Raw genomic sequence first — 18,573 nt, forward strand, 5'->3', positions numbered from 1 at the left:
AGTTTGCACCCTGAGACCTGCTCTTTATTCTTCTAGTAATACCCACACAAAGAGCTGTTTATGTATGTTGCATAAACATTAAAACATTTAAAATCTTGGATGGAATTTACCTCCTACAACACAGGAAGTGTCAGGATACTTTCAAAATGTCTCAAAGCAAAACCAAAGATATTTTTCAAATTGGGCAACATCTTGCTAAATGTCAAAAGGGTGCTGACGCATTCTGAAATTCCATGAACCTACCACTCTTAACTGGCTTACATTGAGTCAAGGAGCAAGGCATTGTATATATCATAAGGTGTTTGAGCATGTGCCGGCCCCCTCATATTTAATCTGTTTTGCTTGATAAATGCTTTCTCTTGCCTAGTTGGTGAGCATTCATCTTTTCACTAGTGTGTAAAGGGTGACAAGAAAATCTAAGCTTTGTACACACAGTTTGAACAGGTATCATGAATAGGTAATAAATGATTTTGTTTTGTCTAAATTGATATAATTATGAAAATACAGTCTTTGTAGAGTGCATAATAAATATCAAGTTTCTCTAGGTACTGTGGGATATAATGCATAATTACATGCTACTAAATCAAACATTCTACAAAGTAAGGATATATAAGTAAATTTAAGATAAATAAATTATATAATACATATTACATATTAAGTCAAATACAAATAACATCTTTCCAAAGCTAAGGTAATTATAATTATTGTTCAGTTAATGAGATATGGAAAATAAATTGTATATGATTCAATGAAGTATCTGGGCATCAGTGTTGCCAAGTTTGGACTTTTACAACAACTTGTTAGTAACCCAAAACAGGTCTAGCTCCTCAGATGAAAATAGCCAGAAGTTAAGTGCAAAGTTTCTGTTAAAATCTAGGATAATATAATTTTGTTAAAATGAGAAAGAACAGAAGGCATTCTACGCAGATTGGATTTGAATAAGGAGGAAAAAAATACTATTGACGTCACTGCTACACATGGAAGCCTTTGATGTAGTTCAATCTGACACAAATGTACAACTGACTAAATGAATTTTGAAATGTGTAATGTTATAACCTATCCAGATAACACTATCTGTACGAGTGTAACATCATGAGATGATAAAAGGGAGATATAAGATGACATAATGCACCTGTCTGGGTACCTATAGTAGAGGAGATAGAAGCATGCTTGAGCAATAAACACACTCATTGCAGACTCTGGGTGTGTTCAAGCGACACTTTCTCACCCAAGAAACATGGTTTTCAAAGACGTTTAGTTTCAAATATGGTTGCGTTCACGCGATTTCAAGCGATTTTTCGTCGGTCGTAAAAATAAATGTGTTTAAAAACGCAAACATCAACGCTTGCGCGCAGTAACCGTGTTTTTTAACGGCATTTTGATTTGTGATTCATGTTTGTGATTCTAGCTTCAAAAAATGGCTTGAACGCACCCTCTATCGGGCAGGTGGTCAACGTCTTATCTCTCATGTTCAATCCTTGCAGTATTTATAGATTAAAGTGCAAACTTGTAGCACCATTCCGAGTGGTTTTTCATATGCTCAGTGAATGCATGGTGTATGTGCTGTCATGAATGCATAGTGTATGTAGTCATGGATGCATCTCCAATGCATGCCTTTCCTATTCTGTATGAGTATGGGTATCTCTTCTTGAGCAGTCTTTAACTAATGAGTGTATTGAATTGCAATGGTCATAGAATTTGCATTTAAATCAATATTTGAATGAAAATGCAGTACTGATGAGATATACTGTCAGGTTCACGTAATGACTTTTTTGGGGGGCAGTGTAATGTTCATCATGATTAGTTTTATGTTCATTTTAATGAGATGTTTAAAACTTTCTTTTACTTATTTACCAAAAGATTACATATCATTGATATTTCATTAAAAAAAGACAAGATATTTGTGATATACATGTAGTCTTCAAATTTGAAAGCCATCATAAAAGTATATTTAGAGATTCATTTTCAAATCTTCATGATCAAATCAATGCATGTACTACAGCTTTGAGATTTTAATACATGGATATATTTTGTTGTGATGATATTATCTGAAATACAAAACAATTTCAATTTTGTTATATTTATCTAGCTCTTTCATTCATTTTTACCCAATAGTGTGTACAGAAGAAGAAAGTCCCTTCATTGAGTCAGATAATGTCACCTTTGTAGTTGAATTTATTGTTGACCATTGTTAGCTGTTTATAGACACCATTTCTTTGCATATTCAGATATCCCACCACATTGCACGGTTCAATTCATGCTTCATGTCAATCATTAAAAAACAATGACAATAATACAATGTAAGAAATACAGCCGTGTCTGTACACAAATGTGATTAAAGAAAAATGAAGATACTAAAAAGTTTGCTAAGAACTTGTAGGGCATAGTTCCCAAAATATACACAATACAAAAAGTCAAATATATTGCACAATAAGATCAAAACAAAAAGAAGCAAAACAAACAAGATCTACACTCAGTGAAGTTAATCTGTCATCCAGTTCACATTTATTCACTAGGATTAGCTGTGCCATATCTCACCCTGTATAGATAGCAAAAAATAAATGATCAAAATGGAAAATATTGAAATTAGATATTTGATTTTGAAAAAAATATGGATATGGTTAGAGTATTTTATAACATATTTTTATTTCGATATTCAATTTTGATCAGTTGTAAAGTAGATTGAATTCTTGATGCTTTTCATACATATTGGTAGACCAACATACCGGTAGGTGAAATATAAGCTTTTTAGATAAAGGGCCAAAAGTTTGAAAATAACCAGTGACCAAGTGACCATTTTGTTTTCTATTTTTCTCCAAAACGGTTGCCCCTTATTTCTGATAACCCTAGATCTGCCATTAGTAAAGAAAGCGTGTAAACAATTGCGCTATCATGGCACAGCACGACAAATTTGTTAGGTTTTCTTGTCTGTACTGTTTGAGGGCAGCATACAATATATTTGCACTGCCAACATAGGCAGGGTATGATAAATAATTAGAGGGATTTCAGTAGAGTGTTTTGAAACTGTTACACTACAATTCTTTTTCCCTCCTGCCCTCTTGCACGTTGAATTAGTAACACATTATAAATCATAATATTGCGAGAGGAGTATCATTTCCACTCTACTGTGAAGTGTAGCTAATGTCATGGCAACAGAGGCATTCCTCTATCCAAAGAGGTAATTAATAATTTAGAGAACCGATAATGGCATGAGTGAATAAACTCCATTAATGAGAGATAACACTGACATGAAGAAGCTTGATAATTTAGTGCATTTTTGATAGGTTGAAGGCGATGCTCTTTGTAACTGCTTGGTAACGTGAGTCTTGATTCTGTGAACCTGTCTCATAAGAACTGTCTCATTGATGTTATCCATCAACCAGAAGATACCTTGTGATGAACAGGTGGTGGTGTTAAGAGGGCAGGGCTCACAACATGACAAGTTTTTTTAATGTGTTGTTTACCCCCCCCCCCCCCCCAACAAAAAAGAAACAAGAAATAGACTATCAGGAGAAGTGATGCTTTGCTATATTTACGTTAGATTCAGAAAAGAGATGAGCCAAACTCGTCCCTTTGGAATTCATTTGTGAAACTTGATCAAAAGCTTTGTGGCATAAAAATGGTAATTCAAAAACAGTAATAGAACTCTAGGAGTAATACTTCTAATCCCCTCCATTAATTCTGTTCTGTCTGGGGTTTTCAATAATGTATTAATGAAGAAACAATGAATCAATGAGGGAATGGTATGGTTTGGGGAGGGAGTTTTTTCTCTTCACATATTTATTAAGCAGAAATAATTTTGCTTGGAGTTTTCAAACAGTTAAGAGATAAGAGAGATAAATTTTCACATTGAATTTTTTTTGACAGTATACCTTGAAGTAATATCCAATATTCTGTGCTCTAATAAAAATACCTGTAGAGTATATTCACATTGCAATACTGCAAGAGAGAGAAAGGCAGACAGAGGGACAGAGAGACAGAGATGGGACAGAGAGAGACAGAGAGAGATGGAGAGAGAGAGAGAGAGAGAGAGAGAGAGACAGACAGATAGGCAGACACAGAGAGAGTGCAGAGTGAGAGAAAGGGGGTGGGGTGAGAGAAAGGGGTGGGGAGAAAGAAAGGGGTGGGGAGAGAGAGAGGGGGAGAGAGAGATAGAAAGAGAGAGAGACAGACAGACAGACAGAAAGGGAGAGAGTAGAGTGAACTTGGTATGTTGACAGCAGCATGAAGATGGTAGTAGTCCAGGGAGAATCTGAGATTGATTTTTCTTTGATGGTGAGAGAGGCATTGATTAGTGATAAGTAGGTTGGATGAGGGTATGCTAGGTGAATTGAAGGGTTGAGATCTTCATTCTATGATCTATGTAGTTCTTTGCACTTTATTATACATGCATGTTGAGTATGGGTATTAAGCAAGATTGTGGATCAATCTCGTCATTCGTCAGTGGTTTGACTAGGCTTATTCCAAAACTGTTATTTATGATGTACAAATGTTCACCTGTTGCCTCTTCATGATGTAATGATATGTTGTCTGGTAAGACATATATCATGTTGTACCAGACAACATACAAAGAAAAGGTAATTGTTATGTCACACAAGAAAAAATTGTGTTGTAATCTTGACAATTGATATATTTTTAAAGATTTATCAGCTCTATCATTTGAGTTTTGGTGGGAGAATAATGTTCACCTTTTCCCCCAATGATCTATGTGATATACTTCATGTACTGTACATTTTTGTCCTCTTTTCATATATTTGTATTGTAAGCGCTATGGAACTTATTGTTTTTAGCGCTCCAAAATATTTGATATTATTATTTTTATTATTAAGAAATTTTTATTTAAATTGTTTAAAGGGGACAAAAGAAGAAGCTTACATATTTTTCTCATTCTGGAATTACTAAAGTATATTAAATTATATATTGCTCTTCTTTTGTGCGATCTTTATTGTAAAACTATTCTTAAACACATATTAAAAAAGGCAGGTCTTACATTCAATATAATAATGACTTAAACATTTTCTTAAAGTGACTAGACAATATTACATTCTTGAAATAGATGGATGTAATACTGATTATATTTTTTGTGCGTCATGTAGAGGATATGCTATGAAAATGGATTTGTATAAATGATTCTCAAGAAAAGTTCACCAGACTCTTCAGATCATGACAGAAGTTTAAATTAGACTAAATATTTTTATTTTTTATTTATTTATTTATTTTATTTATTTATTTCAGTTTAAAAAGACATATAAATATACATGATTCTTTCCAACTAGTCATGCTAGCACTATAACCTTAAATTGGCAAGAAATGTGCAGCCAATCAACTTGACGGTTCATACAGCTATGAAAATACTAAAATAAATAAGTTATGCCAAATATGATCTCTTTCCTTTTGATGTGTCCCCAAAATGTATGCCAGTGTTCCACTGGTGTTCTAAGAAGAATGATACATACTGCCCTCTATCATCCTTTAAATATTGTTTTGAACTAATGGACAGGGACTCAATACTGTACTTGTACGTCATAATGATACATATTGTACATTCATGCACAAGATCTTGGACATGTGGGTATCTTCACTTTATTTCACTGCAGAAATTCAGAGATTTCTATTGGAGATTCCTGAATTTATCATGGTTGTCTTATTTGAAATATGAAAAATTAATCAAGTTTATATCCTACTGGTCAGTTAGATATATTACAAAAACAACTATAGACATTGTCTGTTTTATTTGATGTAACGCGGGAGGTCTATTTTTTATCCTGATTAAAAATTATGAGTGAAAGAAGAGCATGTATGAATTAGTAATTTTAAAGTAGGGGCAGGGGGATCATACAGACAGGGCTCTGAGATGTCTTTTAATGCAAAATTATTTATTAAATATCTCTTCATTTCTCTCTCTCCCCCCCCCCCCTCTCTCTCTCTCTCTCTCTCTCTCTCTCATGATTATATCTCTGTTCCATTATATCTCTGAGCATACCTTATGCAACTTATCCAAGTAGTTCTCCAATTTGAAAGATTAAATTGAGATATTGTGACTTTACGAGGATCAAGAATCTTCCAATCTCCTGATGATCATACCAGCAATGGGCCGAGTTCACCCATGCGTTACCTGTCAGACCGGAGGACATCGGCGTCTTCATTCTACCAGTCACGTACACCCTTGATGCGGTCCCATTGCATGCAAACACCATTCTCCCTTGATACCCTCAATTCCATTGCTTTCTGAGATTATATACCCTCTGGGTACTTGCTGTATCGTCATTCCAGTGATTCATCATTACTTTGCCGCGGCACTACGCCACCGCCGCCCGCTGCATCGGCCCACACAATAACAGAACACCGCCATCGCTTAAAGTCCTCAGGAATTCTAAAGAGTAAATGTCTTGAAAATGTAGGACATCTATTTGTTGGAATCTGTGCCAGAGTGCTAATTTTAGCTCACTGAAGTGATTGGGGATTGATAATGAGAGTGAGGAAGAGAAAGAGGAAAGACTTTCTTTGTGTCAATGTACTTTTTATAACAAAAAATACTTCTCAGAAAATCTGGCTAAAGAGATTACAGAAGATGCTTTGCCGACTGTTTGATAGGAAAGTTTAAGATTCGATGTGTTCAGGTTATTACACGTTCAGTCAGATCAAACTAGCAGATTTTTTATTTAGAAATGTAAGTTTACAATGGATATTTTCACTCCCACATTTATATAAATAATACTTAATACATACATCTTAAAAATAGAGAGATGATTATACTTATGGAAAGGCCCATTGTTTTATTACTATTACTCTGTCTAAATGAAAAAGAACATTTTTAGCCATTAAACCGTAGAGAAATCAGTATGATACATGTATTACCTTTCTTATTCATATATGGGTTAAATACAGAGAGAAAAGGTTAAAGATCTTTTAACTGCTCTTCAACAAATCTCTACCAATAATGCCTCAGGGTGTTGCATGAATGATAGACAGCGCTCAGGACATGAAGAGACCAAAGTGAGCTGCAATCATATTCACACCAAATCTCAATTTAAAGTGTAGGACATTTTGTGCAGGACCTCCTATTGACTGCACTAACCTACTCTAGATTACATGCCAGAGGGGATATGGGAAGAGAGTGAGGGGGGGGGGGGGGGGCTGGAGAAGTTTAGGCAGGGTTCGGGAGGGGGCTCTGCATGGGGAAAGAGTGGGGAGGGGTAGAGACGAAGATGAATTAAAAGAAAAACAATGAGATTTCTTGTTAGGCAAGCTTTTGCTATTTAACATAGCAATGAACAATAACAACAACAACAAAATATATATACATTACTTTTTTTGTATTACATTTGTAGCAATCATGAATTAATGGGATTAGAATATTAGAAGATTAATTAAACTTTGAAAATGTGTCTTAAGTCATTGACAACCAAATGAGTGTTGTAAGTTTTAGTATCTTAAAAATATAGTTCATGATTTGTAAAAGAGAACAGTATATTGCAGAATTTTGTATCAAGACAAACAGACTAAATGACCATAAATATTGATGTTTATTTGTAAATTCAGGGCACTTTAATATGGTTGTGGTTATAAGAGCGTATTTATTTCCATTTATTAGGTCAGTCTCATGCAAACAATTCTTAAATATTCATTCTAAAATGCAACCTATTTTTGTTTTGAATTAAAAAAAACTATTTAAAAAATGTTTATCTGTATATAGATAATAAGATAAATATTCAATAACAAAATATGAGGTAATTTGAGTAATAAGAGTGATAAGTTTTCTCGTTCCTTTGATTAGCAAGGGATCATACTGAAGCGGAATAATTGTCCATAATGCACTTTCAATTTCATAGTCAAGTAGACCATTGACGAGCATGAAATCGACTTGAAAATTATCTTCAAAAAGAGTGAGAGAGCTAAATCTTGCTTGAAGGCAAGCATGGATGGGAAGACAGTGACTGGGAATTAATCATCACATCTTCCATTCTCTATAAGTATGCCAAGGATCAGCATTGTCACTGACCTACTCCCATTTTCTCGTCTCATACATTCTCTCTTGAAAAGATCATAGTAGAAAGATTGTTTCTCATAAATACTTATCAAGAAATTTGTAAAAGGAAAGTAGTAAAATCCTGGAAGGGGATTGTCTTGTTTCTCAGTAAATTAGTTACAAAGTTATTATCCTATAGGATCACCTTGTGATTAATTTCTAATAGTAATCAAATCATAACTTCAGTACTCTATACCTATTCCTAACCATAACCCTAAAACCTAAAATCCTTTCTCAACTTGATGAATTGAAGCCTGGAACACACTTCACTGACTGAAGAAACTGTCGCACCATCACATGATCAAGATTTAAAAACAATTATTAAAAAATAGCTGAAAAATCAGAAATACATTTAGAATAAACAAATTTTTAAACGTCCTTATCTTTCATTGCTTTGTTTCTTGGTTGTTTATTATACTCTGTTGAATTCATTGAAAGATTACTTTGTAGTATTCATTTAGTAAAAATTTGCCAAATTTGTTGAGAATTTTGGAAACAAAAGCAAAAGCATAACCAAAAGAAAGAGCAAAAGCAAAAACAAAATCAAAAGCAAAATTAAATGCTAAAGCATATGAAAAAAACTAGGGCAAAAACAAAAAAAGGAAAATCAATAAAGCAAAAGTATAACAAAAGCAAAAATGCATCATCAAAACAAAAGCTAAAAAAAACAAACAAGCAAACATACAAACAAACACATTATTGTCACCCGCTTAGAGACAGTGTGAGATAATTGTGAAAGGATGAGGATGAAATAGCTAGAGTAGAAGTAATGGACGGATCGGTTGTCTCATATCTGATTTATATAATTGAAAAGAAGATGATGACTATTAGGAGACTGGTCCTTGACATTTGCTCATGTCCTAGCTTCTGACTTCTTGAGATCAGATAGGGGTAAATCAAGCGTGCCTCACAAATCATCCAAATGACACTTTTAAGCCTAGTTGAGGTTCTACCATATGCCTAAGCCACTGAAAGTGACATGGAATTTTTGCTTATCGTAAAAGGGGGAACTACCATAATGGGCAACACAGGCGCGGATCCAGGATTTCTTAGGGGGGGGCCCAAATTTGAAATTATGCGAGCCAAATATTGGTACGTTATGGTGACCAACAGTGACGTAATGCGGGGGGGGGGCGAGTTTCCCCCTCCCAGGCTTTGACGTTTCATTACATTATTAGAGAAAGAAGACGATTCGTTGTACCGTTCTCGAAAACAATTCTCGTCTGGATTTAGTTTTTTCCCCTCCCGAAAATTTTACGATTTATTAAATTATTAGAGAAAGAAGAGGATTCGTTGTACAGTTCTCGACTCTTAATCCTTGTCTAAAATCAGCCCCCCCTCCCCTCCTGCGCGAAGCGCGGAAGCTTTTACGTTTCATTAAATCATTAGAGAAAGAAAACGATTCGTTGTACAGTTCTCGACTCTTAATCCTTGTCTGAAATCAACCCCCCTCCCCTCCTGCGCGAAGCGCGGAAGCTTCTACGTTTCATTAAATCATTAGAGGAAGAAAACGATTCGTTGTACAGTTCTCGACTCTTAATCCTTGTCTAAAATCAGCCCCCCTCCCATCCCGCGCGAAGCGCAGAAGCTTTTACGTCTTATTAAATCATTTAAGTATTACCGTATTACCGTTCTTGCCTTTGAATCCTCGTCTGAATTCAGTCTCCCCCCCCCCTCCCCTCCTGCGCAAGGCTTTGACGTTTTATTATTAGAGAAAGAAAACGATGCGTTGTACCGTTCTCTATACTCTTAATCCTTGTCTAAATTTCAAAGATGTTCTTTGTCAGCTCCTTTTTCTTCCTTCGTCCTCTTCCGATTGGTGGGACCCCCCCCCCCTGACTACGCGCCTGCGGTCAGATAAACACAATCTTGATACCCTGTCCGACCCCGCAAGCTCAGGGGTTTAAGGCAATAAATTACGGTCAGATAAGCATTCAGGGGCCCGCCTTAGGGCCCCTGGTGGGGCCGAGGCGGCGTCAGATGAGCATATTTTTGTGTATACCTTATTATTTTGTGACACTGGCAAGTCACTATTTTGCGTGGGGTCCAGGGGGCGGAGCCCCAAAAAATCAGGGGTTTTAGGCATTAAATTACCGTCAGATGATCATCTAAGGGCCCGCCGTAGGGCCCTAGATGGAATCCAGGGGGCAGAGCCCCCGGAAGCTTAGGGGGTTTAGGCATTTAATCACGGTCAGATTATTTTGTTAACACTGGCAGTTAACTATTCTTACTTTCTTGCTCTCATTCTATTTTATTTCTCTTTAATATACTTTTTCAAGAAAAGTGGGGGGGGGGGGGGGGGGAGAGCTCGAGGCTCTCGATCCCCGCCGTACCTCGGGCCCTGACATGTAGGAATCTCAAGAATCATATTTTTTGCCTGGTTGTAAATTTAGGAATATGTCATTTTTCAACAAACACATACAAACGTATAATTTATTAAAAAGTGAGGAAAAATTTCGGAAATTATGTCATGTCAGCATTATTTGTAATCCACCGTTGTGGAATTTAGAAATAAACCACGTTTGAATTTGATTTCCCCCAAGCCCCCCCCCCCCCCCCCCCTCTATCAGTACGCCAGTATCTCCTCTTTTCCTTTTTCTTTCCCTTTCCTTCCTTCTCTCTTATTTATTTTGATTGGGGGTGGGGGGGGGGGGGGGGTTAACAGCCTGGGAGGCAAGGCCCTTTCGGCCCCCCGATGTCCTTCTTCCCCCTTTTCTTTTCTTCTTCCTCTTCTTTCTTTCCCTTTTTCTCCTTTTTCCCTTTCTCCCTTCTTTTCCTTTCTTCTCTCTTTTTTTTTTTTTTTTTTTTTTGCGGGGGAGGGGGGGGGGGCCAAGGCCCGCTCGGCCCCCCCCTGGATCCGCGCCTGGGGCAACATGTATTGCATATATATAATTACGTAGTACCCTTCATTTAAATTGAATTACTTGTGATTCTAATCACCGATGAAATCACTGATCCTAATTTGACAAACAAAGATAATATTTAACATGAAGAATGTGATATATATGTGCAATACAGATATCAAAAGTCTTTATTAAGTCTTCAGAAATAAATAGAACACAACGTGGTAATACAAAATATGTTCTTGTTTCTTTATTTTTGGACAAAGAGACTGCTCTCATATCTTTTGTGCCTCCAATGCCTATATGCCTTTGATTTAATTTATGACCTCTTTTTTATGGCTGCAAATGACTCACTCCAAATTTAAGAAATTATTTTAGATGTTTACCAAGCTTGAAGGAGGATCATTTTACATAGCATGTATGAAATTTTTGATATTTTAAAATTAGATTTAAGTATAGAGGTTGATTTTATTTCACAATTTAGCATTATAAACTAATTCTTAAGCTTGATATACATGTATAATTTTATTTTTCATAAATCTGATTTTGAAGCTATTCTTGATAAACATTTCTGACACATCGTTTATTACTGAGTTCCTGAGAAAATTTCTTTTTTACTTTAAAGAGAGAAGAGAGAGTTAGATAGAAAAAGACAGCAGAAAACACAAGGAGATATGGGAGGAGATAGAGAGAGGGGGTGCAATGGGGGCTTGGAAGAAAAGAAAGAAAGCAAGAATTTGTGTCAGTCTGCATGAGTTCATTTAAGTTGCTCTCAAAATAAGTTTTCTCCCACCGGGTTCACTGGGCAGAGCACAGTGTGGCTGCCAAGTCACTGCCAAGTCCAGACCAAGACAGAGGGGTCGTTATGGTGATTGGTTGGTATGCCTCCGGGAAGGTGAAAGAAACATCTCTCTCTCTCTCTCTCTCTCTCTCTACCAGAAGTTCCAGGGTTATAGAGAAAGTGTACTTGGGTTCCAAACTTTCATTCTGTGAGTGATGGAGCAATGTTATGAAGGTGATGCCTGGATACCTCCTGTCAGCTGATCTGTAATGCCCTCTCTCTCTCTCTCTCTCTCTCTCCTTATTGGGGAGAGTTGTAAACAAGTTCTCAACTTTGTGATATCTTATCCAAGGTGTGCCTCTAACCATGTCAAGGGTGGAATATCATTTGAGTGTTTCTTGTCTAGGAACTTTAGCATCATAACAGAATTTATCAACACAGATGCCTACTTGCCTTCAAACTACTATGTTGTTCATTGTGATCTGGAATTTCTACATTAAGAGTTTTATAAGAAGATGAGCTTCCCTTCATTTTGAATGTTAATTTCCTTGTAGCACTGCATAATCTTGCAGAATGTGGATAAATTGAACTTGGATCTTGAACAGGAAATTCTGAAAAGATGTGATGGAGTTTATATGTGTGGCGTTTACAAGTTTCATCAACTTCTGTTTGAACGTCTTTTGAAGTGATTTTATGCTGTATTTGCCGACTTGGCAATACAGATCTTTTCCTTGCGATTGTCAGGCCTTGGTGTTCTAAAGTTACAAGGATAGACTATGAATTACTTTTCACCCTTCAACACAGAATCTGCTGCTTGGCATGTATCAGAACTTGAGAAGTTTGGATAGTTGCGCAAGTCACTATGAGCAAAACTTACATGATATGAAGCTGCTCGTACCATCATCAAAACTTTTGGATGTTAGATACGAAGAACTAGCTTCAAAACTTCTTAATTAGCATTGTGCCATCAAGATGTTTCGCAAGTTAAGACGAGTGTTCAGCGTGCGGAGTGTTCTCTCTCATAATATTAAGAAGAGGCAGGTAAACACCATTCTGTATTTTTTCGCATTCCTTTAAAATCATTACTCAAGATAAAGTATTAGGTATTAGCAACATATAGTGACATAACAATATGCTTCTGGAATCCAAACTACATAACTGTTGCAAATCATGATTTTAAGACACAAAGGTAGAACCACATTGTTAGGATGTGGAGCTGGTAAATGCATATCCCTTCTCTATGATGCTTAAAGATAGCAAAATGTAAGTTGAAATATGTTTAAAAAGAACTTTTGATTAACAAACATCTTTAATTATAATGCATATTACATCTTTTCAAGCCACTTCATTTTGCTAAGCTACCTTATGCTACGGTCACAAATGTTCGTACGAACGATTCGTTCGTACGAATCTCCCTGTTCCTACGAATTTCAGAGTTCGTAGAGATTCGCAGATGGGGCACATATTCTTACGTCCTTCTTACGGAGTTCGTACGAACGCCGTTTAATTCGCAAGAACAACTCAAGACCTTCTTGAGAAACGAAGTGATTTTCGGTTATACAATAGCCCCAGAGTTCGTACGTTTTCGTAAGAACGCCTTGTGTTCTTCTTACGTCAGACGTACGCCAATCTTACGAGTTTTTGTTCTCGTAAGGTGGTCGTACGTTTAACTCACGGCATTCACAAGTCATTCGTAAGAAGAGCTAAGAATTTGTTTCCTATTTGGTCGGGTTGCAAAAAAAGCGCTGCCGTATACTGTCGAAAATTCTATGACTGTTGAAAGTTCGATATTACACGATGACAGTATTGCCAAGAAGACTACAACTGCAACTGCAACTCCGTAAAGTGTTTCTTGAACTTGCTGTTAGAATATCTGTTACTTCCTTTATTATAAAAGCAGTCATGTTAACCGAAGAAGTCAACAAGTTTTTGCTCTGTGGTGGCATCAAAGTCATAGGACTACTTCTCCTTTCTCAGTTTCCCCGTTACCTCATCTTCATCGCCGTCAAACTGCCGTCTTGATGGTTCTCCCTCCTCGTCGTCGTCGTCATCTTCCACCGCCTCCTCCCGGTCGCTTCCGATATGGCCATCATTTCTTGATATCAGGCGCGCCGAAATCAGTTTGGGATTTGGTGGCAAAAAATCCAGGGGGCTCACCTTCCAGGGACAGTGGCGTAATGAGCAAAATCGTTTGGAGGAGGGGGGGGGGGGGGCAGAAGGAAAATTTGCATCACCACCACTCCTAGGCTTACATGTTACATGCAGGCCCCATGGAACATTTTTCAAAGTGGAGTATTAACGATCAGGTTAGAGTGTAGCGAGCGTAGCGTAAATTGGCGTGGGGTCCGGGGGCTTTGCACCGGCGGGGGTCAAGGGACTAAGCCCCCGGAAGGTCATGGTTTTTAGGCATTAAAGTGCGGTCAGATAAGCATTTAGATACCTTATTTGTGTCACTGGCAGGTCACTAATTGTCGGGGATTCCACGGAGCAGAGCCCACGAATGCTCAGGGGTTATAGGTATTCAATTACGGTCAGATGAGCATCCAGGGGGTCCACCATAGGGCCCTTGGTGGGGTCCAGAGGGCAGAGCCCCTGGAAGCTCAAAGGTTTTCGGCATCTAATTACGGTCAGATGAGCATATTTTGATATCTCATTTGTGACATTGGTAGGTCACACATTTTGTTCTTTCTCTTACTTTCCTTTCCTCTTTTTTGAAAAAAGTGAGGGGGGGGGGGGCTCGAGCCCCGAGCCCCGCCGTTCTGCAGGCCCTAACATGAAGGCTTCTAAATAAGCATATTTTTATGCCCAGCTGTTAATTTGGGAATTAGTAATTTTCAAACAAACGCATAAAAAAATATGATTTACCAAAATATTGAGAAAAAATACCGGAAAATCATGTCATTTCAGCAACATTTGTAAATCACTGGTATCGAATTAGAAATACCCCCCCCCGCCCATTAGTACGCCAGTGTTCAGGGGCTCATGTCTTCTCACCACTATAATATTTTAAAAAAAAACACTTTCCCATCCTCTTACAATATTTCCACGATATGCGCAAATCGCATATATTATAAAAACATCCATTGATAAAATTTAGGAGCATGCGGAATGTATACGAAATTTAATCCCTATTAACATTCCTTTTCTTTGAATGGAATATAATTTAATTTAATTTAATTAAATTAAGTTTGGTTAAAAAATACAAACCATCTATACTCCTTTACTGCTTTTTTATAGGGTTGGGAGGGGGACGAATGCCCCCACTTCCGGCGCCTCTGCTTGATATTGCTGTTGCCGCTCTCCTCCTCTTTCTCTTTCCTCCTCATCTCTTTCCTCTAACAGATTTCCCCTTTGGTCCCATATTTCTTCGACAGGAGATGCACCCTCGACGAACACTATGAACAGAGTGAGGCTTTATAACCGTTAAAACTCAAAATTTGCAAAAATTGTGTACGTACACCTTACGAGCACCTTACGAACTTCTTACGAACGCCAGGAGTCATTCGTATGAAGACCACAAGAATCTCCGCTCGTAAGGCGTTCTTACGAAAGCCGTAAGAGCCCTCTATGAACAACTTGAGGCGTTCTTACGGTCATCGTAATAATTTGAAGCTTCTAAAATTGTCCCTCGACCCTACGAAATGTACGAAGATCTTGCGTGGTTCTTACGATGTAATTACGGCGTTCGTACTGCCGCCTTACGAAGAGAGGGTTTCGTACGATGTTAAAAAAAATCTTGGACAAGACCATCGACCAATCTGCGTTCTTACGAACGGTCTACGAACGGTCTACGAGCGCTTGTTTCGTACGGCCGCCTTAGGAAGATCTTACGAAATGATCTGAAAATCGTTCGTACGGCGTTCGTAGCAGCCCGTAAGGGTATTTGTGACCAAGGCATAAGGCCAAAAACCATTTTAAGCCTTATAGGTCCTGGAAAATGACATTGTGGCATGTTTTATATTCTGTGATCTATTACATTTCCAAGGAAAAGAAAAAGATTCATGATTTTTTTTAATTAAAAAAAAAAAATGTTATTGTATTTCATTTCCAGGAATAAAAAAATACAAGAAAATATTGATAATATTTAACAAGCCAGGGTTTTCTTCAGTTTAATCTTCTCTCAGTTTTAGAAAACAAATATCATCAAATGATACATTCTGGCTGTTTGGGGCCAGAAGAGCATTAACGCTGCGTAAAATGAAACGAGTCAGTGCCCTTCTGGCTCCAAACAGACGCTTTTATCTTCATGTTTTCCAATGTTCGGAGCGAAGTCTGGAGCGCCTGCTATCACACTTGATCTGACTTCATGATAGCCATGAAACCAAGTCCTTGTCCTCATATGTCTGCAGCCGTGGTAATTGTGTGATTAGCTTGGAGTCAGTAGGGAACATATTTTTATCACTTAGATTGAGAGAAGGATGTCACCATATACATCCTCTCTGCACCTGTCTCACACATTTTTGAGCAACATGAAATCAGGCAATTATGTTTCCCTGCCATGTCCGCCAGGAGGTCATAAGTTCATTGCTTTAGTTAGCATCCACCAACAGTGATATAAATTCCGGGAATTCAAAGAGAGTAGGCCGTAGAAATGTTTCTAGTACAAGGTCAATTGGTTGTCCTCCTTTTTGAGAGATATTGAAATCCTACTTTTTATTGCACTCATCAGAAAATATGTTGATTAAAAAGGGGAAAAATGCACAAAGTAGTCTAGCTTTAACCAGATTTCAGTGTAGGCCTACTTGATGAGACCTACCAAATGCTACACTCACATAAAGTAAGTGTATGAAATGTTTTTGAATTAGAATTTAAGGAGATATGAAACACTTTGTGACAGCCTCCCCCCCCCCCCCCCTGAATGGGTGCTTTTCATTTGTCAAATGTTTCAGTGATGTTTCTTATGCTTTCAGTATTGATAGTTTTGTTGAAAGATGAATGGTTTCATAACAACTGTTAAATGGTCCCCCCCCCCCCTTACACTCAGTCAGAGGATGAAGCTAGCACCATCCTGTTACACAAGTCTCAAATCTCAATGTCACTTTGAATGTCAGGTCATGGGTCATAAGGTTAGCTCTCCTGGGCTGCTCGAAAATAATGAAGATGTTTACTCTATGTCAAACAAATTCTTGATGTGTTTATATTTGAAAGCATTCTACCCCAAGGTCACCCCAATGTCACTGATCATATGTAACACAACACGAAAAATAACTGTACGGCCTCAAAGGGTGAAGATCTTTACTAATGATTCTAAAGACTGTGAACCAATAAGGTGATAGTCATTTCCCTGCTATTCCATTTTCAACTTGGACTCACCATTTTCTATTTTTTTCCTTTTACTCTCTATCTCTCTTTCTGTTTCTCTTTCTCTACATCGCTATCTCCTCCTCCTCCTCCTTCGCCTCCTCCTCCTCCTCCTCCTCCTCCTCCTCCTCCTCCTCCTCCTTCTCCTCCTCCTCCTCCTCCTCCTCCTCCTCCTCCTCCTCCTCCTCCCTTTCCATCTTCCCTTCCCCATCGGTGCTCTCTGTCTCTCCCTCATTCCCTGTAAATGACTCTAATATACCAGTAAGCGTATCCCATAGCAACACATGCATGTATGATGAATGATGGTAGTAAATAAGCTTGATGCCACCCCTTAGGGTCTACATGCAAGTTTATTCCAGAATGTCGGCTCCTACAAAACTCATTACTGTCTGTCAGAGCATTACCCTACATCATGATCTTCAGAGCCTGAAGGATGTTAAAGTTGATGCCACTATATGACATAATGTCCTTCTGTTTGTATCCAGTGGTATCAAAGGCTTCCTATCTTCTTTCAAGATTAAATGTAATTCATTATGAGCTTGCTTCAGATTTTCCTATGCTTTTGAATTGGCTGTTACATAGAGAGTATATTGTTTCAAGCTTGTCCAATCATGGTCCAATCATTTTTTTTAGGGGGGGGGGGGGGAGCATTCATCGATAAGTTTTATGACAATTTGTCTCAACATCATTTTATAGCTTTGACTCAAGTGGAAATATCAAGTCATAATCTTTCAAAAACAGATTATTTTCAAGCAAATGATTGTCGGATAGATGAGACTTAGGACAATTTATAACCAAAATGAAACAGTAAACCTTAGATGTTCTGTTCATATCTTTCATCAAGCAAGTTAATATAGTTGTCATCAGGTTATTGTATCCATTACAGAATCCTGAGGTTACTTGCAATGAAACTATGAGTGGTATGTATGGTCATTGCCAATTGTGTGATATACAATTCCACATAAGCCATGTTCACATGACAACGTCTAGTTTGCCAAACCTCAAAGAGGTTTCACATGGAACTGCAACAAAAAATGTTTAAAGTTGCCAAAAACCTTCTGCATGGCACATACTTTCCAGTGAGGACCCTCACTGTTCAGAGTTATCACATTAATCGTAATATCGCTCATGGTTTATAACTTCAAGTGAACTCAAAGTTTCATAACTATGGGTCCGTCTTCATGGTTCCAAACATGAGCTATGTTCGTACGGCAACATCGAAACCTCAAAGTTATAAACCTCATCCTCTAACAACAAGGAGGGTTCACACGGGACTGCAACAAAAAAAATCAAAGTTGCCACAACCTGGAGGTTAGTTGTGTCTACACGGCAAATATTTTTGAGTGAGGACCCCCACTGCTCATAGTTATCACAGAGGATCACGTTGGTCCTCTGGTTGCTAAAATAACCACCACTACCACCATTAACCTTAATACCACTTGTGGGCTATAACTTCAAGTGAACTCGCAGTTTCATAACTACGGGTCCATCTTCATGGTTCCAAACTACGAGATAACTAAGAAGTTTTAAGCCATGGCTTAAACTTAATATCAATTGACTGTCATATGAACTTAACTACAATTTCTATTCTGGTTGTCTGGTATACATCTGATCCATGA

At 37.7% G+C, this 18,573-nt stretch overlaps 1 protein-coding gene across 1 annotated transcript in view; it reads left to right on the forward strand.

Moving 5' to 3' along the window:
• The first annotated feature begins 12,418 nt into the window (after positions 1–12,418).
• LOC105445265 (prickle planar cell polarity protein 3-B-like) overlaps positions 12,419–18,573 on the forward strand; it is a 50,356-nt gene continuing 44,201 nt past the window's right edge. The window contains exon 1 of the mRNA XM_030995000.1: positions 12,419–12,694. Coding sequence (XP_030850860.1) covers positions 12,626–12,694 — 69 coding nt within the window. The 5' untranslated portion in view covers positions 12,419–12,625. The remainder of the gene's footprint in view (positions 12,695–18,573) is intronic.

Source organism: Strongylocentrotus purpuratus, unplaced genomic scaffold, assembly GCF_000002235.5.
Source record: "Strongylocentrotus purpuratus isolate Spur 01 unplaced genomic scaffold, Spur_5.0 spur5_scaffold_21, whole genome shotgun sequence".
In the NCBI taxonomy this organism is placed as follows: Eukaryota; Metazoa; Echinodermata; class Echinoidea; order Camarodonta; family Strongylocentrotidae; genus Strongylocentrotus; species Strongylocentrotus purpuratus.